The 27,885-nt window shown below is 35.8% G+C and overlaps 1 protein-coding gene across 2 annotated transcripts in view; it reads right to left on the bottom strand.

Moving 5' to 3' along the window:
* The window catches only part of LOC121414068 (inositol polyphosphate 5-phosphatase OCRL-like), a 44,773-nt gene extending 17,187 nt beyond the window's left edge, over positions 1-27,586 (bottom strand). The window contains exons 1-9 of one of the 2 annotated variants that reach the window (XM_041607123.1): positions 27,489-27,586; positions 17,422-18,435; positions 16,557-16,654; positions 14,896-14,993; positions 13,645-13,659; positions 4,878-5,006; positions 3,923-4,393; positions 2,080-2,178; positions 527-704 (exon numbers count right to left, since the gene is read on the bottom strand). In XM_041607123.1, coding sequence (XP_041463057.1) covers positions 527-704; positions 2,080-2,178; positions 3,923-4,393; positions 4,878-5,006; positions 13,645-13,659; positions 14,896-14,993; positions 16,557-16,654; positions 17,422-17,484 — 1,151 coding nt within the window. In that variant the 5' untranslated portion in view covers positions 17,485-18,435; positions 27,489-27,586. The remainder of the gene's footprint in view (positions 1-526; positions 705-2,079; positions 2,179-3,922; positions 4,394-4,877; positions 5,007-13,644; positions 13,660-14,895; positions 14,994-16,556; positions 16,655-17,421; positions 18,436-27,488) is intronic. The other variant, XM_041607124.1, reaches the window with a different exon arrangement.
* Between the last annotated feature and the right edge of the window lie 299 nt (positions 27,587-27,885).

Raw genomic sequence — 27,885 nt, 5'->3', positions numbered from 1 at the left:
GGTTACCCTTAGAATGATAAACATTGGTTTGACAACTGATTAAATGCATCAGACATTCATTTCTGAAACTCATTTCATTATAAGGGAAAGATACCATACAAACATGTCTGAAAACATGAAAGAGGTACTAGGTTTGAAAATATTTTTCCTCATTTGTAATTTACCCTTTCTTGTATTTCTCTAAGTTCTCTTTACTTTTGTGTTTTGCTCTCTTCTAAGTGCCTTGAGCATTTAATCAAAATGGAAAAGATGCTATTGTTATATAAATCATATGTATTATTATTATGATTTCATGTAATAACATAAAGTAATCATGACATAATCAGCCCATCTAATGAATATTCATGACATGCATATAACTGTTTTCACAAAATATTCGCAAAAATTAAAATTCAACAACTTCCATATTTGTTGTCGGATTTTGAAGAAATTTTCAGCATTTCGCTCTGTGCATTTTACTTATTTGTTAAGATATGATTGTTCTCAGCCTGGAGTACCCCTTTGAGCCCTGCAATATGAAACTTACATTAGGGATGTCTTGGGTGCCTCTAAGGTGTGTCCATCTAAGTTGGTATAGAAGGTACTCCCTTTCTTTTCCTCTTCAAAGTGATCGTCCTGTGCATGCAACCGACCATTGCTGTCTAAAATCAGACTCCCAAAATGATCCTCAAACCCAGACCCAGGCAAACCTACTTTGTCTACACCTACAACAAGAAAGAATGGGATAAACATTAAATTGTCTTGAACAGGTAACAGCTATTTTACATTTGGTGTTATAATCATGTAAAAATTGACCTAACACCAACACCAAAAGGTCAACACCATACTTGAAATCACCCATTGCTGTCTAACATCAGACTCCCAAAATGATCAAACCTACTTTGTCTACACCTACAAGGAGAAAGGATGAAATAAATATCATAAAGTACACTGTAATTGTCTTGAACAGGGGACCTTTCATGAAAGTTGTCAGCACTGACAAGTTGACTTTCTCCTACAGTTACCATAGTAACAGTCAGAGGCCAGAGCCTTTCAGCCAATCAAAACCAAGGATTTCACTGAAATTGTTAGTTGACATTAAGTCAGTGCTGACAACTTTCATGAAACACCCACCAGGCAATGGGCCATTGCTGTCTATCAAAGACTTCCAAAATGATCTTCAAACCCAGATCCAGGTAAACCTACTTTGTCAACACCAACAAGAAGAAATGGAATAGATAAAGAACTCTACAAAAAAACTTCATTGATAAAGTCTACTTTACATGAAGTTGTGTGAATTTGCTTACATTGACAGGAATAAGACATTGTATTTTTTTCTCATATTGCAGCTCGTATGTACGTAACATATCCTTTGTCTGTGAATACAAGTGCTCCTGCGACAATGCTGGGCTTTATTTCGTCTATGATGTAGGGTTAGGGTTGCAATAGGGTTTTATGTTAGGTTTAGGGTAGGGCATAGTGTTGAATCAAGGGTTTAAAGAGTATAGAAATTATAATGGAGCAATTGTCCCCAGAACAAATGTCATAGTACCCTTTCGTCGGATGGACTGAATAAGTGTGTATAAAACAGCAACTGAAACTTTAAAGTCAATCAGTGAAGTTCATAGTCTTGTAGTGTTCTACAGGCCCTGTCACATTGTTCCGTGCAAGCCTTGCAGGTGAGTTTTGCGGGTAGCAAAAACAATTACCAGAACTCCCACGCAAGGCTTGCACAGAACGATATGACATGGCCTTTATAGAATAACTTGTTTTATACCATTTGTGAGTCAAATTTCTATTAAAATCTAGGCTATTTCTGTGATCACAACTGATTTTACACAATGCAGACTTGAAAGTAGATCGATTAAGTACCAAGCAATCATCTAATACCTGATGATGTATTTATAAACATTGAAAAAGTTCTCTCTTCAAGACAGAAGGCCAACTCATTTGGTGCAATATAGTCCAGTTTTCACTGTTAGAAGTACGGATTGAGCATAGATGATTAAAAAATAATGCAGTGATCAAACTTATTCCAGAACTGCATTTTTTACAACACTGGAACAAATCTCAAATTTCTATAAAGTAGGAATCACTTACTCGATGTCGATGATGACGATGATGAGGATGACGATGAGGAGGTTGAAGAAGATGATGAACCATCAGCATTATTACCAAAGTCTTGTGATATCCTCCATGCTACAAAAAAAAAAGAAAGAGAAGTAAGATAGAATACTCAAAACTACAATCAATTACTTTATATAAAGTAGACCTTGTAAATCTATAATACTCAAATGTTTTCCTAACTGATGAAGCATATTCACAAGATGCTTTCATGCCTAGTGTTTTTTCGTCATGCATGTAATACTCAAAGTTCTTTAATGTCAGAATAAAACTTTTAGCAATTTGTGTAACTGTTTGAATACATTTCAAATCTTTTTTTTTCAATATAGTACACGTACTTTAACTCACTATTACATGATAAAAGCACAAAACAACAGATTTCGTTCACAGAACCTATTGTTCTCTGCTTTTAGAGTGTAAGAGTGAGTTAAAGAATTGTGAATGAATAGTATAAAGTTTTCATAGTTTGTTTCGGTCTGCTACAGTGCAGATCACTGGAGGTGACCCATGTATTGACTGCAGTTTGATATTGGTTTATCTGTATGGTATTAATCGACACTACAGTTGAAAGCAAACTCCAATACACAATTGCAGAACGAAATCTTATATAGGATGTCATACCCCCACAAGAAACGTACCTTGTTCATGTACACAGCACAACTGTACACATCTCAACAATGGTTTTATAATCGAGCTTACTTGTCAGTTCTAAAGACTAAATAAACATTTACATTACAATGTCTAAATACTATTAACATATCAAGAATGTACACACCTCTTACCCGATTTGAACTGCTGCTAAAGGTATTTTAACCAAAAACACTGCTTCAAACACACTTCAATTCACCATTGAATGCATGTATGTATATTCCCACCAGGAACTACTACACATATGACCATAGTATCAGCACTGCTTGCCTAATTAAACAAAGTAATTAAACCGGTCACAGTGACACAAGAGTACACAAATGGGACTATTGTTGACTCTTTTACTGATATGCAAACAACATTAGCTTAGTTCATCATAGGGATACAAGCAAGGGGGTTTGAATTCAGGTTGTAAAATCCAAAGTCTTTATAACTTATAACTTCACTCTCAATGAATAAAAATAGACAATGTTTGTTTAATTAATCATGGTGTCATTGCCAAATAAACCTCTTTGGAATGGTTTACAAATTAGGGATACCTAGATTCATTATGGAGGGGGGGGGAGGGGTTGAGAGAAAGAGAAGGTTCAAATTAGCCCTGCTCCTGTATAAATGTACATCTTCAAAGTTAAAATAGTCTTTGTCAATGATATATTCCATTATCACTTCCTCTTTATAAGTTTTCAATACCACTGAACTTTATTGATTTCCCCGAAAACAAATCAATGAAGAAAAATAAAACACAAAATGAAATAAAAACAAAGTCAAAGAAATTATTGATAGAGGTGAAAGTCTGTGGTATTTTTCTGTTTTCCAATATTCATCAATTTATCACACATCATTGTGCAATAAACAACATGAACAAAAATAATAAAAAGTACAAACAGGTACACAAGAATACACAAAATGAAACAACCCAAAGCAATCATCACCATCACTAATTTATTTCAGTCTGCATTTTCCCTCTATTGACTCTCGCACCATGACAACACCCATTCCTTCAACTACTTTCTGTCCTGATAAGCATCCTCCTGTGTCCCATTAAATTTTTTTTCTTAATTTCTTTATGCAGTCATTAGTATATATCCATGCCAAAAAGAATACTCAATAATAAACCATTTTTTTAATGCATTAAAATAAAGCTAACACACACACAAACAAATGACAGTACCTTCCGATGTTGAAGACATCGCTGGGGCCTTGGGATGTGCCATTTTACTTGCAGGGGCCGTGCCAACAGTACTGTCTAATAGATTCTGCTCCGACGCCAGCTCACTCTGCGCTTGAAGGTTGACGTAGCCGTGCAGCACAGGGTCGGAGGTCACACGATTCATGGACAGAGGAGGGGGTTGGTTGACGCCCCCTGCATCGAGGAGGGGCATGGTTTTAGCATGGGGCATGAATGGGTTAGTACTGGCAGTAGGGTTGGTAGTGGTGGTTGAGGGTGCCACTGGGGCAGCTTGGGGGGAGACGGGGGCGAAGGAGGACATCCCAAAGGGGTCTGTGGGCGTGGTCGTGGAGGAGAGGTTGAGGAGATCAGAGGTTGGTTGTTGCTGGGCGCTGGCTCCTTTGATCTGGAGCTGGTAGCGCTGCATCCAGAAGAACTGAGGGACAATACCCTGCTTCACCTTTTCAAGACAAGCTGAAAATAAAGGCATATAAGAGATGTGAAAGGCTTGTCAGTGGTGGTAGTGAACAAATATATCATTTTCTTGTTCACAAAATATGATCTCCACATTTTCCCATGACAGTGCAAAAGAACACATTTTTCTTGAGAGTTATGGTACAATGTTGAATAACCCTTCTCAACAGGAGGGGAGAGGGGCAGCAAGATTTTCAACAGACTTGTTTTTTTCTTCCAATTTTCAGTTTTTAGATATCAAGCATCATCTTTATACCTTACAACTGAACAATATTAATTAAGCTAGTAAAAAAACACACATAGAAAAAATCATCTACTTTTCTTATATATGACACAGCTGAATATGACTCCATAAAAACAATGGTGACTTCATAGAAGACATCGAAATATACAGACTAACTCTGTAGATTAAAATATAATTAAAATCTTTCATTTTCTTTACTCAAAATGTCATTTTTACGAGCTATTCATGTGGTTCACATACCTGTCATTGATTTCTTCACATTGTTAAAGAAATTTGAAGATCGTTGAGCGAAGGGGACCTCAATGACCAGATTGACCTCTGCAGTCTTGATGTGCGCCCTCACCATTGCTTGGTCTCTTGCAAGGGTTTCTGGGAAATAAAATGGTTTACATTAATATCCATGTAATTGTAAAGGAATAGAATGGACATACTTGCATACACATGAATAGTCTAGGCTAGCTACATGTACTTGGCTTGAAAAGTTTACAGCTGACTTCCTATCAGTCAACCTCTCTTTTTTTATAGAAAAACAAATAATTGCCTATATGTATAGGCCTACGGTAAGAACAATTTTCAGATCAGATTCAAGAAGCAAAACATGATTTAATAATCATCTCTTCAAAACTGAATTTCATCAAATGAAGTGGAACATATTTCTGTGGTCTTATCAAAGAGATCTGACTGAGGCAAAATCACCCGTATCTGATGTTTAAAAAGAGTCATGCATAACACATACATGTAATAGTGAAAATATAAAAGCCTCTTGTGAAATTCTGGAGTTCGTTGTCGAGATTAGTGCAAGTTCACCATCAAAAGAATGGGCCAAAATTTTGAGATTTTATCAGTGACTTGTGATAAAAGGGGTACTCTTCCAACAGTTTTGAAGTGTATATTGAAGCAGAAAGGAAGTCATAAAGTGGTTCACACTTGTTTATTAAATCTTTACTGTATGCGCCAATGTGACAGGTGAAAGTTGGAATGAGGAATTAGATACACATGTACTCTGTTTTGAGTACAATGTAAGCACTAGTTTCATTTTAAGGAATCAAGAAATACATTTTGTCACTTGTTTCATATGTTACAGACATTTATCTTTAAAAAGAGCAACATCACATAAATGATACATTGACGATGTACATGTATAATTAATATGGACTTGAAGATTCAACTATGGTCCCAAAAGAAAATGAAACAAAAACTATTTAAAGCCAAATGAAAGTTAAATAATAAATGGAAACAAAAAGGGTGAAGATGGTAATACAATGTCTCTATTTACACATGTATTCTACAGTCTACACCATCAGTTTCAGGGTACAGTACATGTTTTTAAAATCCTCAAAAGTCGAGTCTGCTATTAAACACATAAAAAATGCAATACAGAAAATAATGCACAAAAAATTCCCCACTTGATGTCGTGATCAAATTTCCTTGTCATAATAATTGAATGGAATTGGATGTGTACATGTATGTGTAATCTGAGCACTCAGTATCCCTCCACCACTTAAGATTAAAGTCCAATCGAAAATAACTCTTGAGATTGATAGACTAGTGACCTATCAATCACCCACAGACCTTTTATCACTCATCATCGATATGAAGCTTTGAATTGGTATGCAATTTGCATGAAATTTGTCAATTTTAGCATCCTACCAAATAATGCTATGTACTGTACATTGTACATGTAAATAACAGGTGCACATCTTCCTCATTTTACTGTGCAGGTGTACTACTGGAAATTGTTTCCTTGAAAATTTGGAATGTACATGTACATGTACATTCTTTAGGAAATTAAAATACATGTACATGTATATGGCTATACATCTTGCTCTTTAATACATGTACTGCATGATACAGATGGTATGTACAGCAGTCACAATTCTGTATTGATTGTAAAGGTTAAAATCGCATTGTTCTAAATATTAAAATTGTGTGATGTATATTAAAAATGATTTAAAAATAAACCATTAATTTCTATACCACTGTGTAGAATGTATAAAAAATCAAATAAACTGCAATTTTATTTACTATCAGGGAACACATTTTAATTCTGATGTCTGGGGCGGGTTTTCTGTCAGATTCTAATCATTCTGAAATACCTATTTCTACAGGGGCTACATGTACATGTATTTTTAAGGACATTTCAGGGGTGTACATGTGTTCCTCCACTCTCCCTGTGTATTTTTATAGGGGGGGGGGGGTCTTTATTTGTACATTTAAATACAGACTTTATACTACAGTACATATCATTGCAATACTGGAAAAGTGCAATAAATGGAGCCTCCAAGTATTTTGTCGTCCACAGACAAAGAAAGTGACTCATTTTTTTTTAAATGGCCCTTTTTCTTGATTTGGGATATATACATGTACATGTACTTCTCTTTTATGCTCTACATTATTAAAGCTAAGCCTATAAAAGGACCATTTCTGAAAGCCAGTACATGTGCATATTTCCATATAAAACAATATCTTCATTTTCCTTTTTGACAAGAAACACATTTCACAGAGTTGCTTCCCTTTGTCATACATGTACAGTCATGTAATGTAGAACACCAGGAAAGCACAAAGCACTATGGCATAGCAGCTTGCAAATGACCTCAAAAATGAAAAGCTTTAAAAAGGTCACAACTCCCATCTATCTTTCGATGCAGTTTCATAGAACTTTCTATGCATACATGTACATGTTCAATTCAATGCCTTTCTACTTTGAAATTTACTGGTACACAAAAGAGGACCTCCCCTTTAAAAGGTAGATGCCAGTTGTGATAACGATTTCAAAATGAGTTCGTACAGAATCCAATGAAATGATCATCAAAGTGTCTGTTTGAATTTAATTGTGCCAAAGGTTTCTAGAAGAAATTGTGTACATGTAATTGCTGAGAAATTAGCAAATAAGCATGGGATTTGGGTCAAGCGTCAGGCTGACATTCAAAGCACTAATGACACACTGTCCCACAGGTGCTTATCTGTGTTGGTGATCTTCAGTGTGAACATTTTCCAGCAGAAATTTCAAGAATTCACGACGTTCAGTTTTAAACTGTACCAGATTTAGATCCTTGATGTACAGTGTATGACAATTAAGCCTGGTTTTACATGCTTTCTCGTGAAATCAGTGTTTACTGCAACTGCTTTCATTTAAAGGGGAAGTTCACCCTGACAAAAAGTTTATTGTAAAAATAGCAGAAAAAATAAAAAAAATTGCCGAAGGTTTGAGAAAAGTTCATCAAATAATTAAAAAGTTATTAGAATTTCAATTATTTGATTTGTGACGTCATATGCGAGCAGCATTCCTACATAGCGAATGGTAAAAAATCAATGAATGTCATTTTCTCAGAAAATTGAGAATGGTTTTCACTGTAACTTTTGTATAACAATAGGTCAATTCCAGCCAAATGTTGCATTTTTCCATTTTCAAAAATTTCTTTTCGGAGCAATTTTGTTTATACTGTTTATAAGTATACAGTTTAAGGTTTACAAAAACACACTTATATTTACTATACCCTCATTCATTCATAAAATACGCAATGTACACTCTGTTGCATTGTGGTACTAAGATTTCATAGAAAATGTACAACTTTCACCCATCCTTGGCTCCTGGCAAGCAAAGGGTGCTGATGAAAAATCCCACTGTCCATGTGACCTCCAAGCAATAATTTACCATTAGCTGTATTGTTTTACACGCTGCAGTGAAACTATGAGGCACAAAATACATTTCAAGGTGTGTATGTTTGATGTCCCATAAGTCACAGTTTTGAGCATTAAGTTTCCCTCATATGCTGCCATAGACTCCTGGAGACAAGTATTGGACTTTTTTATCTACCATAGTACATGCTTGCTTCAACAAATCAAGCTGCATCTGTATTGGACTTGAAATAGCTATACTGGGGGGACATACATTTCAGTCCCATAAGTCACATGTCCCATAAGTCACATATACAGTTCGTAAACCATGCCACCTTAAAGCTGTCCATGACAGCAAAGAGAGAGACAAGAATGCTTAAAAGCTGGAGAACAGTATGCTGACTGTCAGAAAAAACAGTCTGAATATCAAAGGCAGTGCATTGAACAACAAAAAATAAGTTTGCATTGTGTGCCCAGTCCAGAAAGGAGAAAACTGAATATGATCGCTAAAATACAAAGCTGAGTGCAGGTGAATTGGGTTTGTTTCACCCTAGCTTTTAGTAATTTTTTAGGTCCAGATCATTCTCTTGGTTTTCTTGTCCCCTTAGAGTGTGCATCAACTGTTTTACATATGATGTGAACTTGGTATATACACGTAGTTCCATGGAAACTATTAAAACCTATGTCAATGTCCCATCAGTCACGAATTTTGTAGTTGAGCGACCCTCTGGATCCTGTCAAAATAAGAGCACCAGTCCTCAGATGCATTTAAGGCTACCATGAGCAGAGCTATTAAAGCCCCTGTAAATGCCAAAAAATTGTTCAGAAGCTTGCAATCAAGTTTTCTCAGAATCATTCCTGCCGCCTGCCAATAGAAAGGAACATGCGCATTTAAAGAGGACCAAAGGGTGGTGTCATAATGTCATGAACATCGAATCGCCGGTTCTAAACCTAGTCGCAGCTGCATGATCGTCTTACACATTTGTATTTGCAAAAATAATGATTTGTGTTGTCCTTGGTTGTTACCATCATTCTGATAGTCGTAAAAGGGCACTGGTTCATAAAGCTTTTCGTAACTTAAGAGCGACTTTAAGAACGACCGATGATCCTTGTGGTAAATGTCATCATAAATTGGCAATGTTTTAGCATATAAGAAAGGATCACTAGTCATTCTGAAAAGTTGCTCCTAACTTACAACAGCTTTATGAAATGGCCCCAGGTTATTTTGTTTAGAACCAGGCCGCCATTACACCATGACAACTAACATCACTTTGGTACTCTACAAATGATGATGTCCTTACAGGCATTCAGAATTTCTATGAAAGAGATGACATATCAACCCAAGCAGCTGGCAAAAAAAGAAGTTGTGATAGGGTGCATCCCCATGGTATATTTTTTAACCAACATTTTTTGTATTGCCTGATTTGTATAGTTACACCGATATGAATCTTGATGTTCCCTTTGTCAAATCGTGTCCCATGGGGTTCCAAATTGGCAATTTTGGCAGCCATCTTGGATTTTTCATGAAAATCAATTATTTTCATATTTTTTGCACAGACAATGGTAAATCTTCCATGTAAATGAATACACTTTTTAGTAAAAAGTACTATACAAGTATACATGTACATGCAGTTTAGATAGTAGAAAGCGATTGCAACTGTTTTCTAGACAGTCCAGTTAATGAATTTTTTAAAAAGAATTTATGCCAAAATTTTAATATTTTTTGTCAAAAATTTGCCTGTGCACTGATATCCATCTGTTTTATCATAAACATCAACAGCTAATGAAAAAGAGAGTATATTAACAAGAATATTGATTTACTTCATGGCAGCATTAATGTCTTAATTTCTCACATGTAATACACTGTAGTGTAAAGGTCATTTTCTTACCATACTGTATGAGACAGATAGAGAAAAGCAACATTTATTTGTCCTATCTGTAACAAATATGTCATATCATTATGTCCCATCAGTCACAATTGAAAGTGTGTACATTCTTTCTAATTGTTCATTTTTCATCTGTTTGCTAAATATCTATGATTGTAATTGTTTATTGATTATTTTCTACTTATTTGATTACAGTTCTTAAAACTTGATGACAAGTTAGGAAGCTTTTTTTGGTTAATGTTCCCTTTATATAAATGAACTGCGTGAAAAGATGTTTCTGCCCTTTGTTGAATTTATTTCTGACACAATGGCATGAATTATTAAGGGTGTCATCTTATTAGGAAATATTTATTCATGCTGAAATTAAGTTTGACTTAAAAAGTCATCGCGAGGAAATGTTAATTCCATGAAATGAGATAGGGTCCCATCAGTCACATTCACTTGTCCCATAAGTCACACACGATTGCACACAACTACTGAAACAAATGAAATGAATCAAGTCCAATTCAAGTACTGTTAGTGAGCCCTATCACTAGTTAATCTCCAAGCCCAAATCTAAAAACATTGTCATAAAACTGAGATAGATATGGCACTTTGAACAAAAGAGCCCAATTTGTGTGGTCCATCAATGTCCCATAAGTCACAATGACATTTCTGAATATCTAGCACCCTATGCAACCAAGCTGAAAGCATACATTTTTGTATATAGTAAGTTTAAGTATTCTTCTTTCAGTTTAATAAAGTAAATCCATGTTTGTGCAGCTACTATTTCAGATATGCACCTCAGTTATGTGGAAAAAAGTATCAAATGTCCCATAAGTCACAATGGAATTGACCAATAGACAAATTATTTCAAACCCGTTCATGATAAGAAAATCAAATTAAGTCATCAGGAACTATACAAAATTTGAAATTCATGCATTTTATATTACATAACACATGGGGCAGCTGCTCATTTATGACGTAACAAATCCAAAATTTTGAACTCTAATAACTTTCTTACTCTTTAACGGATTTTCCTCAAACCTTCACCAATATTTTTTACAATTTTTTCTGCTATTTCTACAACAAAGTTTTCTTCAGGGTGAACTTTCCCTTTAATTTCCACAACACTTCTATCTTTCAACTTTTCAAGCCACCTGTGTGCACTGTGCATAGACTCTCACATATTGATTTCCTGACAAAATAGTACATGTAGGTGTACGAAACTTTGCACACTAGGTCAAAAATACATGCACAACTACATGTGTACCATGACATTAAAAAAATATGACATTACACACAATGGCTCTGAAATAACTTGGGTGCCTGAGTTGTGCTGATCAGAGGGAAATACAGTGGATTTAATTTTTGGTACAGGTACATGTAGCATTAATTTGATTTCTAACTAAAAGACAGTGAAAAGTGATAAAATGTGGCATACATGAACGTGCATGATCTACAGAGCTATTTACTTGACCACAGTAAATGTATTGTGAAACTCTCATTTAAAAAATCCTTCATAGACAAGACAACATAATACTCTATATAAAATGATTTGAAAGAATGATAGCCTAGCCTGATGATCAGCCAGGATATTAACTTTGTATTGTTTTATACTGAAATGTATTTTTGCATTATTTTCCAAATAAGAAGAAATTTCCAAAATTATAATTTTTCTTTTAAATTACAGTTCCACATTATTAGCATTTTCAGATTTCTCAGGAACACATCCATGGCTTGAAATGGCATTTTTTCTCCAAAATAGGAATACTATATACAAAATACATGTAGGATCACTTGGCAATACTGTGTACAATGTATATCCTGACAGACAAATTAACAAAAACATCTGTATTGTGAGTTTCTAAATCAGATTTCTTTCTCTTAATATGCCAATAGGTTGCACATACATTGTACAATGTAGAATCTATGTACTGTACTGTAGAGCAAAACCCCCATCTATATTAAACATACGTACATGCACCCTACATTATAGTACCGTGTATCTTCATTCAAAATTCATGATCCTTATTATGAATTTGTACAATACACTGCATGTGTTTGTCAATTAAGACTCAAAATATTGAATTGTTACATGTACATGTACAGTACTACTGTAGCTGCTACATACAGCATTGCAAGATGTACTTGTATCGTATTTGTACAATAATTTGATCCTTTGTGCGAATGGGCATTCAGTAAATCATAAAAAAAGACAAATAATTTCATCATTTTGACAATTATCACAATGTGTTTTGTACAAGGATGTATACCGGTACTTTAATTTTGATTTTGTTCAAAATAATGCTCACTCGCTTTGCTCACTTGCAAGATGAAAGATGTTTTGGTTCAATCACAAAACCAAAAATAAAGTATATCAATCTGACAATCAAAATAAACACTTGATTCGATTCCAGAAAGGGATACAGGATTCATGAACATGTTTGTACATGTAGGGCCTGTAGGCCCACTTTTCTCTATGAAAATATGACATGGCACTCTAGGCTGAATATATTTTTAAAAAGAGCAAATTCATAGAGCAAAACTTTAAAAATTTCGCCCAAATAGATAAGAAATTATAAAGTTTACCGGTAATATTCAATTCAAAAATGAAAACAATGTACAGGTGTACCCTGTCATGAATATATGCAATAGGTGGGCTAATGACATGATTCACCCCCCCCCCTCCCCTTAACTTTTTCTTATTTAATAACTTAAATTATAGTTAATATTTTCACATGTGTCATTTTAATTTCCTACAAGTCCAATGTCAATGAAATTTGTAGTGTTCTCTGTTCACCTGATTTTACTTTTAATACATGTACCTGTTCAAATCAAATTATTTTCAACCTGGGCTTCGTAACACAAAGGTTTGCAACGAATTGCAAATGTAAAGAACCGCACTGATTGGTCCCTGGTCAGTATTTTAAACCCTATGCGCTTGTAACATTGATAATGATTGGTCAGTTCATTTAGCGATTGATCGCTAATCTTTGTGTTACGGAGCCCTGGGGTACATGTACCTTAAAGTTTGTATTATCTGGACCCACGACAAATAATATCTGGTATGCAAGAAAAAAAAGCCCTTTAATGTCTATTAATTGAAACATACAAGTACAGGTAAATCTAAGTGCAGATATGCCAAGCTCAAAGACCAGCTATGCGTGAGATTTTCTGTGAATTTGAGTGAGATCACAGACATTGTGTACAATGTATATGGGGATAGGCTGTGATAGTTGCGTGAGACAGAGATTTGAGGGGATGAACAAGAGTCCAAAATGCTTAAGTCTCACGCATAATGCGTGAGACTTGGTAGCTCTGTGATTCATAATAAGAGCCAGTACAGTAGTAGATTTTTAAGCACAAGAAAGTGCTGCAAGTACATGTAAGTTTATTTTCATTCAATTTTTTATGGACGGGGCACCCCCTCCCATTTGAAAAATTATGGATCTGCCGCTGTGCCAAATATTGTGCATCTACTGAATGGTGAAATCAAACTAGCATGCTTTTATTATTCTCACCTGAGGAGGGCCATGCTGGGTATAAAATATAAATGCAAGCATAACATTGAAATTATAAAACTTTGAACAAAATAAAAATAAAACTCAAAAATTTTGAACATTCAAAATCAATATTAAAGCATCATAAAAACATTAATATCAAGCAATCTATTATTGGTACATGTACGTGTACTGTTTATTTTACATAAACAGTGTTTAAACATCTGAATCATGCTTCCGCAGAAAAAGTGGAGCATGCATTTGAGTATACATGTACATGTACAGGCATCAATAAAGGCGTACTGTAATTGATTGGACAGTCATGGTCCCTGTGAGGCAGGGGTTGCTGGGGGTTTCTGCTGGGGGTGAAACCCCCTTTTTTTCTTATCAAATTTCTCAGAACCAATTTGATCATTTCGTAGCGAAAGCCTTCCCTTTTTTCAAAATTTACATTAGCATCCCCAGTGAATTTTTTTTTTTTCCCAGGGCCGTGTGTAGAGTCAAGCGGACGGGGAAGGGGGACAAGAATACTGAAGTACAGTCATTTTCAATGGAAACAGAGTCTGAGATACATGTGTGCTGTCATCCCAGACAAGATTTGCTATACATATATTTGCAGGTTCAATAAAGAAAACTTATCACTTGTATTACATGCATTTGACTGCATGCTACATCATAATAAGAAGGCAACAGGCCTACAATGGTATCATATTATTTGAATGAACTTCATTTTGAAAGTAGATTTTCATAATTTTATAATTTTACAATTTCATTTTCATAAGCTAAATACAACAATGGAGAAAATTGAATTCATAATGAACAGTTCATTATTATAAACAGTAATGATGAAAACTAAACTGGAGAACTTATATCATTTTACATTGTAAAATGGCTATGCTTTTCTTGCTGCTTGTAATGATGACAGCAAAAAAAGAATACACCACATAAAATACATACTGTACATCAACACCAAACTATGATACCAATAATACCATTTTGCAAAATTTCACCCTTGACAAAAGGAGGTACAATGTACATTGTGCAGCAGCTATTTTCCATCAGTTGTCAAAAATTAATAAGATTCCATTTTCATTCAGTAGCATTTAAAATAATTAATATCTTCTATATTTTTCTCTTTCACCGTCTTGTAATTTAGAAAGATCAATTACTTCCACCGAGCTATAAATAGCTATTACATGCATTTCGGTTGCCATCTGTCATTTCAAAGTACACTAATACATATTCAGTGAAGTGAAGTGATAAATTTCTCACCTATTGTGTAGCTGAAATCTCCCTTGATGGGGAGTGCACGGACGAGTATGAGATCACTGCTCTGCTTAATGATGTCGGGCCTGGTGAAAATTAACAGTCTGAATGCAAAAGAAATATCAAGATAATTTTTTTTTAATGCTTTCATTTTGATGGCATAATATGATAAAGTATTCCATGATGGTCAAGTTCACTGACCCCAAATGACATTCTACCTTGGTCAAGTGCACTGAAAGTCATGCAAGATAATTAGTGATACTTGATTATCCTTTAATGTCTATTTCATACACTACAGTACTTTCTAAATTATGATGACATTTCAAAACTTAACCTTGGTTAAGATTTCAATGTTGACGCCACTGCCGTCGCCATGGCAGCCATTGAAAAAGCAGTGCCTATGGTCTTGCTGTGCTATGCGGGCAAGACAAAAACTGTGTAGTCCCATACATGTATGTACTGTATTCCAGTCTAATAGTATCACATTTTTGGGTATGATTTGGATTCTCATTGAAGACATTTTAATGCTGGACACATTTCATATTTTCTGGTGTGTATAGAAAGAACCCTTAATATTTACAAATTCTGCATGAATTTCAAGTTTATGAGTTGAGATAGAGCAAAAAATAATTTGGGAAATCAAATCACTTATCATTAATACATCTTTAGTACTAGACAAAGACCGAAGCAAAACCACTCCTGCCCAGTTCATTGAGGCCAAAAGCAAGAAAAATGGTACAAGGAACATGTGATCGCTTGATCACTCCTCTGGCACGTTGAACATTTTTTATTTTTGGACAGATCTCAAAAGAGATCTCAAAAGTTGGTTTCCATAAATACACCACCCACACAATCTTGTGGTTAGGATGACGTCATCATGTTGGGGGGAGTCCCACTTGTTGAAGTCAATTGTCGCGAGGGTCAGGATCTCTCTAATTAAGTGATCAAGAAAATTGCCTACTCCTTTGTCCTTCAAATGGCTACTTGGGACTACCATGCATGTCTGAGTGTCTGTGGTCAGTCCAACTGTCTTAAAGCAGAAATGACTTGATCATCACTGAAACTCAATATTACATGCAGTTGAGTGATTTCACAATTACTGGGAGATTAAATGTAATGATAAATAAAAAGAATTGATTATGAATGCAAGGAATTTGAAAAGTACACTTTTCTAGAACAGATACATGTGAACATGTAGAGTGGTGCTCTACATAGGTCAATTTTTAAAGTGTTCAATTTCTGCCATGATTTAGATATTCATGTAATTGTGAAGCCAAATGATTAATATATAAGTTTGTTTCTCTGGGCTCATTAAACATTGTAGTGTTGTTGTCTACATTCCGCACTCACTTTGGAGGAGTGCATTTTGTGACGGGGGTTCACTATTTTACTTTTGAGCAATGTACATGCCTACATGTCCTACAGTGTACTTTTGAAGACTGGAAGTACAACTTTTACAGCAACTGCAAGATTTCGATTTGACAAGGGTTCTTGTCTACACCCGTCTTTGATCAAAACACCAGATTTATATATCAAATACTGTAAATCTAGTTATTTCAAACTCTGTATGAGATCCTAAATTATCATTGCAAAAAATCAGGTATTGTCAATCATTAGAGGGGGGGGGGGGGAAGAAAAATCATACATGTACATGTATTTGTACATACCCTTGTTCGCCAACTCCTCTTGCTGCCGTTGGGCAATGGACGAGGGCTAGCAATCGCTTGCCCTGTAACCAATCAGGAACAAGTGTCCCTTCCAAATAGTGTAACATATATTAGTCAAGGTAAATTAAAATTCCCAACAAATGACTTTCATTTTCTTGGAGGTGAGGCTGGGGGTGGGTCAAATCAGGAGCCCATTGCAGAAAGAGTTGCTTTTAAACGCAAGTCAAAAAATCAAACGCAAGTCAAAAAATCAATCGCAAGTCCCAAATGCGCGCTGTTGATTGGTTGAAAATCAAGTTGCGCATGATTTTTAGAGTTGCGATCGATTGCAACTCTTTCTGCAATGGGCCCCAGAACTTTCAAGCATTTATTAAATAATTTAAATCATAATGAATGTGTTAAAGGGAAATACTTTCTCAAGTTTTGCTTCCTTAAATTAAAAGTCAGTTTTGCTTTCGTTTGCATCATAGGATGCTCAAACCATGGATCCTAGTAGGATCCATGCTCAAACATAAGAACATCTAGTCAAGTACTTTGAAGTTTACACAAGATGGAAATTTTAGAAAGATAAAACTAATAATTGGGTGGCGTTATTATTAAACTTGGGAGTGCGTATTTTGCAATAATTTTTTTCTCAAAAATTGCAGCATTCTATTTAATAGGCCTCTTGTAATTGTAGTGCTAAAAAGAAGAAAGCAATTTAAACATTGAATTGCAATTTGAAATTTGCAGAAATACTCCAGTATTTATGGAAAAGTGTAAACTTTGGTGATATATTGTGCAGACGTTTAAAATTGAAGGCTCATGGGTCTACTGACCATTAGAGCATCTCAACACAGAACATGCATATTTTAAAAAAGGATATGTCAATGCACTGCTCTCCGGCTGCAGTGTTCAATTTCTCCTGCACTGCTATCCTTAAATCCATCGTGGAGTTCTTGTCAAAAGTGTCACTTTCTAAATCAAAGGAAAATGCACTTCAAAGCCCATCCTCAGTGCACAGACTGAACTAATACCTTGATAATATATAATATTATTCAAAGATAATTGGCTCTTCGTGTACAGTGTATCCCACTCACAAAGTCAAACCATTGGTGCGTTGCTGAAGGTGAGGACCTTCCTAATTATCAAGGTTTCGGTGACTGTTCCTCTGGTCGAATCTCTTGAATACTATCTTTTACATGTATCTTTAATACTATCGAAGATATATATTTTCAACTTCTCCTCCTTTTGTAGCAGTCATGTAGTCCAACTGTTTGAAGGTTGAGGACAGTGAAATATTAAACCCACTCCAAACAAAAAGGGAAAGTACCACACTCCCTCCTGCTTATCTCCTCAGTCACAAATAAAGATGTCAAGTTCTGAGCAGAAGAGGTTAACAATTCCTTGCCCAGCTTCCCTGTTCAATCTTCACTCCCCTGTCAGCATGAATGGATAGAAGGTTAGTCACGTGTTGATCACACAGCATGAGGGAATGCCAACTTCTTTAAAGAGAAACCAAGGTGTTATGACCAAGCTATGAGTAATCACCACCACATACAAGTACAGCAGAAGATGAAAGATGTCCCTGATGTCGTCAGAAGACCAGGTCTGGTGAGCTAATACAGTCATTAACTAGATGAACTATCAGTCCTCGGAGTGATAGACAATGAAGTGGGGTCGACTAATAATTCTTGACAGGATGATATAAAAGATCCTTCCACTTCCCAATTAATCCACATACAAATCCTGAAGATAGTCTTCCAAGTCTTTTACCTCCATACACATGCTCACTGTATTTCCTTTATAATACAACCAAGAAGAAGTCAGTCACTGATTTCACAACCGACAGTGACAAAGAGAGCATTTGCTTGAACTGCTCTGAAAATTAGGAGTTGACCTGAAAGAGAGAGAAATATAATAAAAATGATTGGCTGGATCATCATTACCAATAATTTCATACAATAATAATAATAATAATAATAGTAATAATAATAAGAAGAATAAAAACAACAAGAAAAAAAAAATAATAATAGTAATAATAATAATAATAATAATAATAATAATAATAATAATAATAATAATAATAATAATTATAATAATAATAATAATAATAATAATAATAATATTAATAATAATAGGCATTTATATAGCGCCATGATGCCACCATCAATCTATAAATATTCTATTCCGAGGCGCATTGTTATTATTATTATTACCCTGGCTTTAGCTCAAGCTTCCTTTCGGCGCTCAATGCATTCAAGGAATTAATCCTGCCGGGTACATGTACATGTACCCATTCACCTCACCTGGGTTGAGTGCAGCACAATAAGGATGAATTTCGTGCTGAAGGAAATTACCTACGTCATGGCTGGGATTGGGATTCAAACCCATGACCCTCTGTTTCAAAGTCAAAAGACTATGTAATCCACTGGGCCTAAATCATTCGTTTGTAAAATCTTCAATATATCAACGTACATGTACATGTAATACATGAAAGAAAAAATGTTCATTGAACGATTTTAAAAAATCAAATTCAAAATACATATTTTACAAGCTACATGTACATGTAGGCCTACAAGTAGGGGAAACCGGGGTTAGTTGGAACATGGGGTAAAGTTGAAACATTGTAATTTTCTCTAACGCCTGTAAAATAAATTTATGCAATATTGCCCTCAATTTATTGCAATAATAATTCAACACTGTTAGCAATAAATTGAGGGCATTATTGCATAAATTTATTTGACAGGCTTTAAAGAAAATTACAATGTTTCAACTTACCCCATGTTCCAACTAACCCCGGTCTCCCCTACATGTACATTGCATGATTGAGCTGATGGTGTAAATGTTCAAGTATACATGTACATGTACAATACAGATTCAAGACTTGGAGCTTAAAGTTATTTTAGATCATTACATTGTACATGTAGATGCATACTCAACATTGAATCAACAATGCATACATGTATCGCCCTTTCACACAGTAAAAAATCACAATTTGAATAATTCCAGTGAAAACATGGCTAATGACGAATATTTAGCACGTGTGAATCCAAACCAAAGTAGAACATGATTAGAATCACGAACGCTAATCACAGTCACGATAACAATAGCAATCATCACTACAATGATGATTCAAGATTCATGTGTGAAAAGGCCCATAGACTCTTACATTGCACATGTACAGTAATGTACATGTACATGACACACTTCACCAAATTAAAGTACTCCAAGGCCCTGGCCATGGAGGATAATACTGAGGATGCTGAGCAATGTCAGAGTACCCCCACTATTAACCAATACATTTCATGGCCAGGTACCTTTAGCCCAAAAGTTCCAGAACCCCAGAAAGATAAAAATTTCATGAGGTGTTGATGACTTCAGTTACTTGCCACAAAGATTGTTTCTTTAATATTCCTTTCCCTGTACTGAGCATAGTGATCAAACAAAATGGTAATGATTGCAAAGTATGTTGTAACAAGGAAAAATGTTTTTTACTTCGAACAAATTCTTCAATTTAGTCTGGTCAATCATGTCTTGTATTTCTGCCAAGCTTTTTCAAATATGATCTTCCTTATTTTCATTATTATCCTACACAATTTCTTCAAAATAAAGACATTCAGACTCAAGTGTTTGTTTATATGATATATCTGAATAAACAAGGATACAAAACACACATGTACATGTACATGAGAACTGTTATAATTTATGAACTTTGTAAAATTTAAAGGTGGGATTAAATTAAATGTGACATTCTAATATACTATCAAAAGAAAAAAACATCAGATTGACGATTTTAAAGATTTAACCCCCCCAAAAAAATAAAGAATCTTGGAACCAGAAAAAAAATTAGTAAAATGCTGTTATCTCAGGACTGAAATTTCAACAAACTTGTTGCAAGGCACTCCTAAGACAATGTAGTTCTTGTATCTATGGTGATTTTAAAATGGCTACAAAGGTGTCATTGTGATTATGAAGGACAATTCTTTCAATTCATCACAGGATTCTTGGTTCAACACATGTATCAAATCACTGTCCCATGCAAGTACAGTGTATTGATTGAAATGCTAATTATAAAAAACTTCCTCATACATTATGGTGCTGAGTACAGTAAACAAAGGAATATAATATGGCTTGGGGATGCTATCAAATTTTGATTACATGTAGCGCAATAATAGAATACATTCTTCACTAAAATTATTACACAAAGATTTCCTTTATTTTCATGATAATGAAGATGTTGGATGTGCTGATTGCAAAAGAAAAAATGGATTTTTCATTAATTTTGTTTTAATAGTCTATGACAAAATACTTTGTTGAACATTTAAAGGACAAGTCCACCCCAACAAAAAAATTGATTTGAATAAAAAGAGAAAAAATCAAACAAGCATATTTCATCTAAATTGGATGTAAAATAAAAAAGTTATGACATTTTAAAGTTTCGCTTAATTTTACAAAACAGTTATACATGTATGCACATCCCGGTCGGTATGCAAATGAGGGAACTGATGACATCACTCACTCACTATTTCTTTTGTATTATATCATATGAAATGTGAAATATTCTAATTTTCTCCTCATTGTCCTGTGAAACAAAGTTTTATTTCTCCCTGAACATGTTGAATTACAATTGTTTTTAATAACAGTTTATGGTTCAGTCAAGTTGGTCCTTATTGTCAAATCTGCAAAATTTGAAATAATGTATAATTCAAACAATAAAAAACAAAAGAAATAGTGAGGGACATCAGTGATTCTATGATATCATTTGCATATGACAAAATTGTGCACATAACTATTTTGTGAAAAATAAGCGAAACTTTAAAATGTCCTAACTTGCTTATTTTACATCTGATTTTGATGAAATTTTCAGCATTATGCTTGTCTGATTTTACTCTATTGATTCAAATCAACATTTTTATGATGTTGACTTGACCTTTAATGAGAACCTATAACTTGATTTGATTCTCTGTAAAATGATTGTTCCAAATGGATATGATTTGTGAATAATGTTGCTTATCATAAAGGGAGGACAAAATTCTTGACTGAAAAGTTAAAGTCGATTTATAGTCCATGATGCATTCTCTTCACCATCAAAAAATTGTTGTTTTAATACTCTGATAATAACTATTCAGCAAATTTAAATTCCCATCTATATATGTACAACTTTCAACTATCCTATTCATTTGTCCGATATCGTTCAAATTAAGCCTGAGTCGAATCGATTTTAAAATCGGTGTTCGATCGATGTCATCGAACACCGGTGCAGATTTTGCAAAATCGGTGCATCGAAAAAAAAAAAAACGTCGGCCGGCCGATTCGTTTGGTTCACACAATCAATCATCAAAATATCAGTAATGTCCAACTTTACTACTAGTTACTTACTTGATTTCTATTGCCCCCAAAATGAAACGGAATGAGTAATTATGATGCTATTCACCATTAATTTGAAGTTAATTTCGATCATAGTTCGAGTCTTACTCGTCTGCTCGTGCCGAGATAATTTATGCACGATGAATTCATGAATGGGAAGCTAGCTCATGGCCATCGATTGTGCATGCGCAGTACTGTTCTTTAATCAAACCAGAAAATGGCCGGAAATTGACGCGATCAACGTAAAAATAAATCTTGCTTTCATGAACAATATTAAAATCATGACCATAGAACATTATTTAATCGTAATGTTTAACAATAATTTGCATATGATAATCATTAATATGAATTTAGAGCTTGATGTGAAACGTTTGTATTTCGTTTCAATTTTCAATGGCGGACATCTCATGACGATCGACTTGACTTCTTGAGTCGAGCTAGTGCACTTGTCTAAAAAAAATAATCATCACGTCAGGATTGATTCTTGAACATTGTCTACATGCAAAAACTCTGTTCAAGTTCGTAATATCACCATATAATAACATTTTACATGACAAAACAGAGAAAATTGCGTTTGATATTTTTTCCCATCAATGTGAAGCTAGTTTGTGCCCAACTTTGGGCTCTGATTTCATGAATGGGAAAATATGTCATACGTCATCAAACACGCATGCGCATTGTGCTTATTTTCTCGGAGCTTGGAGGAGACGTCCAGAGATGGAATAACAATAGAAATAATCCCAGTATTATTTCTTCCATATGAACATACTTTGCTGACATCGTCAATGTTCTTAGTATGACCATAAAATCTTGTTAAATCGTAATAATTTAGATGAATTTAGGGCTCGATTCGAAACATTCGTATTTATTTTGATCGCATGCTCAATTGCGTCTAAAAACTGGATTGTCATTATCAGGATTAATTCTCGAACATCGTCATAACTCATATTCCACAATCTTTCCTCACAATCGTTATATCAGCATTGAATAGCAATTCAAATGACCATCCAGAGAAAATTACGTATTTATTCCCATAAATTTATTTGGAGCTCATTTTGAATCCAACTACACAATCTCAGGCAAGTTACAGCGCTCTCCGTTGATTGCACTTGTTTGCTGGCGCTGACGTCAAGCACGCCTGTCGTTTCGGGAGAGTGAGTGTACGGAGCTGCGGACGGGGCTGGTGAATGGACTGCGAATGCCAGTCGACCGAAAATCATTCGGATCGACTCTGCGTGATTCATGTCATTATTGTTTCATTTTAAACTTATATGTTGTCATCTGTAAATATCATTGTTGAAGATATTTTGGGAAGAATTCTGCTTTGGTCCCCGGCCCTTTTTTGTGTGTTTTGTGATCATAGAAAATACAAACGAACTTTGCTCTGTCATCTGCTTGTGCAACGCTCACCCGGCCAACGCCAGCGCATACCGTCAGTGCGTAGTGCATATGCAAAGCGCATCGCATCGACGCAAAAACAAGACTAAATTTTCCCCGCCTTCAATATTCGATGCATCGATGTTCGATCGAATTAGAGCTGTCGAACACCGGTTTTCAAAATAATCGATATGACTCAGGCTTAGTTCAAATTAAAGTTCCATCTCTAATTTTCAGTCTTGTTTTAGAGCAACTTGAGATATCAGATGGAATTCCCTTCATAAATTTAGACAAGTCCACCTACACACAAAGAGGATTAACAAGCAACAACTGTAAAATTTTCATCACCATAGGCGTTGCTGCACAAGCCCAAGTTGGCTCAATCTCGAGATTTTAGCACTACCGCCCCTCTTCGCGATTAATCTCGAGATCCAAGAAACCCTGTCTCCTCCATCGAAAAAAGAGAGATGGACTGCTCGAGCGAGGCATTGATGCATTAAGGTCCGACACCATGAATAAATAATCCTGAGTGCGTCTGCACAGTCTGCGAATTAGCGGGATAATTAGCTATTTTGTAAAAAATCACAAGTCAACTTGGGATTGCCATCTCAAGATTAATCCAACAAATAAATCTCGAGAATGTTTAGATCGGGAAAATTTGTCGAATCAGATATACATGTAGCACGTTAATTTGAAAACTTGGGCTGGTGCAGACGGCCCTCATCATATGTAAAGTAATTAAGTAAACAGGTGTTGTAATTTTAAAGTTTTACAAAAGTTACATGTAGGCCTATGCACTTCACATACATGTACCTGTGTTATACTGGTATGGAAATGAGACTATGAGACTGTAGTACAGACGATGATGTAATACACACTATTTCTCCTATATACAGAATATTTTACTTTTTGCAAATTGAACAATAAGGAAGCTTCTTCATTGATTGAATGACAACAGGTTGCAACCCGGGGGGGGGGGGGGGGGGGGTACTTTACATGTATATGTATGATACGTATGTGCGCAGTAGAGACCCCCATTTTCAGCCTAAATTTCCGTTCCAGAGCATCACCAATTTACAAAGCCAAGGAAATTCCTATTTTCCCCATTCCGGAGACCTCAAATTTGTGGTTTCTCGTTCTAGTGCCTGCACGTATACACAGTTCCACAGGCAGGGGGGGGGGGGGGCATAGCCGGTCCATGACCCCCTTTTTTATAAGCAAAATTAAAATTTGTAATGTAAAAATGCAGTTGAAACAGAAGTGTGCCCCTTCCCCCCTTTTGAAAGTAAAGACCTTTTCTTTTTGCTTGTCAAATTTTATCTGGGACGGAATATCCTTAATTTTTGGTTGAAAACTTCTTTCTTTTTGTGCTTGTCAAATTTTTCCTCAGAAAAATGTGCCACCCCCTCTTTTTGGAAAACCCTGGATCCGCCTCTGCTCAGCGCAGTAGTGGCAAATTGCCCCTGCATTCAACTGACAGCCATACATGTAGCTAGCTCTGCACAGCGATTCAGAGACTGATTGGTAATTGCACAGAAACTTCATGACCAATTTCATTCAAAACACAGAATTTGTGCTGTTCCAGAACATTGCATTTTTAGCAATCATTGATCCATTGACATTTCAAGAGACCACAATTTAGTTCCAGAGTGCTCCCCCTATTTCATTTTTGGTGCGGCACAACTGCATGAACATTATGCAGTTTGACCTGTGACCCTCGCGCATGCAATGTTTTGAAATCGGCAGTGAATAATACATGTGAGGAACTCGATGCTGGCTCTAAATCACAAATTTTGAGGCTAGCCAGAGGATGAATATGGAGTGAAATTAGGATGAAAAGTAAAAAATTAAGCTTTTTATTCTTTTTAAGGATGCTTCAGTGTTGATTTTTACAATGAATAGAAATTTAGTCTCACCTTTGTCACAGTATCAGAGCGAGTTCACCACCTTGAGGTTAAGGTAGGTGAACTTTTTCTGAGCCATCCAATTATAATATATTTATGCTATTTGGCCTGCAAACAATCGCATGTACTGTTTTGAAAACGGCCGTAAATAATACGTGTGAGGAATTTGATACTGGCCCAAAATCACCAATATTGAGGATAACCGGAGGATGGACACAGAGTGAAATAAGGGTGAAGAGTATTAAAAGAAATTAAGCTATTTTTCTTTCTCGTCATATTTTTTTCCTTTAAGTTTTACAATAAACCAATTTTTATCCCACCTTTGTCACTCCAAATATCCGATCGAGTTCACCATTCCAAAGTTTGGGTAGGTGGAGCGTAGCGGTAGTGAAGTGGAGCCTGCACGAACTTCACCCGAGGTACTTAACTGTAAAAGATAATTTTACGGGGATGTTTCATCATGTTCGCCGCACCGCCTGTTCATGAGCTACATGTACAGTTCATCAACACATAGACCAAATGTTTCAGTCTCTGTATTTTGGTTGTTCCACTGAACTGCGTTGGCTCACTCACCAATACATAGACTGTACGAGCTTGGAGGCCCATATGTACAGACAATGTACTAAATTAGCAATAACGTTAGATCTAACATTCGGCAGAAACCCGATTTTCTGATCATTTTTTTTTTACATAAAATGTCCCATCCATGTTTACCTAAAAGTGTTTAAAATTCAGAAATATTGTACCTTAATTAGAAAGCAGTTACCGCTATAATTCCTTTCAAATGATGAGCGAAACATGGTCATGTTCGATCCTAGACCAAAAGCTTCGGTCTCTGTTATGTTGGTTGTTCAGCTGAACTTCGTTGGCTTCACTCACCAAATACATAGACCGAAGTTTAACCGTCGTCTGTACGGGGGATCAATGGCCACGGCTAATTTCTCGTTTTTCTCCTCAATACCGTGATATTTTACACAAACAGTGCATTCATATGCACCTTTAGGTGATAATGTTTAAGTAACGACAGTTTCTTACCCTAAATTCCCGCTTTGAAACTGGCATTCAGAGGATTGTCTCTAAAAGTTGACACTTGCGACTCGAGTGGGCAGCCATCTTGGTAATGAATTATTCATGAAAAAGTGGCCGACGAAAGTTAGACTCCGCCCCATGACCTTTACGTCACACATATAGCTTGGCGATCGCGAGCGCACGTTGAAAAGGAAAAGAATATTAATATTCATAAGCCTGACGTAAAAGAGATGATCTGATTGGCCAACGGTTTCGATAAGCAGTTGACCCGGAAGTTCTTCCCACCTCATATGTTTGTGTACATTATCGACTTCGGAGGAACGAGTGAATTGGGAGCTACACGACAGCCGAGGAAAATCACTGTTCCTGTTTCCTGTTTTGTTCCTTTTCGATTGAATTTTCACCACTTAAATGCCAATCAAAGCCTAGAGGAAATAACAAGCTGCATTTTGGTAAGCTTCTTTTTATATTTTGCAATATATTAAAAAAAATATTCGATGAGCCCCGCCGGGGGGATTTTGCGTTGTACCTCCCCTAATGGCGGGGACACGCTAGCGAGCCGTCTGTTGACGAGGAGAAATTAAAAAATTAAAAAATGTTAAAAAACTCCTCGAAACAGAAGGCTGCCAGCTGTCTAGTTCGATCCTTTCTTTGGTCGACGTATGTTGCCATCTTGGATGACGTCATCATCCTTACAGATTTATTTACCAGTCGCTATATATGCTTTGCACTTGTAGATGTGCGTGCATTCAGAACTTGTCGCTTGAATTGATTGGCTACGATATCGAAAATTTAATCGGAAAACCTTGATAGCACATGTTGACGGTTGCCATTTTTTCCTCTCCAGCAGAAAATAAAAAAATTCAGATTCTAAACATAACTAGCAGTTTGGTGCATTTGTATAGTTGCCTTTTCCCTTGGTATGTGGACGTGGGAGCCTATGTATTCGGCTTCAAAAAGATAAAGTGTCCGGACACCCGACCCCCCATCCTACTACTACTAGGAGACTTCACTCCCCAAACGCCTCCAGAGTCCAGGCTACCCCGGCCGGCCGGACGTGCGGGTGATTCGGGGGAATCAGTTCCCTAGATTGACTGCACTACCTAAACTGATCGAGTTCTCACCTGATTTCCTCTTCCTTACTCCCCACACAAATTGAACATTACACTTCACATCACAGCACAAATTCATACGAAACAAATTTAGAACATTTCATATTCTTAAACATTTGTAAATGACATGAAATCTTTAAAAAAAATCTCGGTAACAATACCTGATCGACTACGTTTACGGCCGGCCGGATTTACTTCCCATTGTCTCAGCTGTACTACATTTAACAAACTTGTACGTGGTTTGTACGCAATGCAATCCAATTTTGTTGTATATTTTTCTTGTAGTATATGCAAGGAATGCCAGTCAACGCAACACACTCGACTCCTCGAGCTCCGACCCCACCCCCTACCTCTCCACGCCCCCTTTTTTTTCTTCCATGCCAAAAGCGATAGTAATTCGGACCTAAATATTCAATGAAAGAATTTTATTAAAAAAAATTGAGATTAAAAAATATGCTGTGCTACTTATATCAACTATTTGATGCAGTATGAATATGGATCCTCTAATAATAGTTTGATAGTTATTTGAAAACTTGAAAACTAGTTTATTCTCTAAGT

This window comes from Lytechinus variegatus, chromosome 4, assembly GCF_018143015.1.
Source record: "Lytechinus variegatus isolate NC3 chromosome 4, Lvar_3.0, whole genome shotgun sequence".
Taxonomy (NCBI): Eukaryota; Metazoa; Echinodermata; class Echinoidea; order Temnopleuroida; family Toxopneustidae; genus Lytechinus; species Lytechinus variegatus.
Note: the sequence above shows the minus strand (reverse complement) of the source record. Positions and strands in the feature narration are given on the sequence as shown.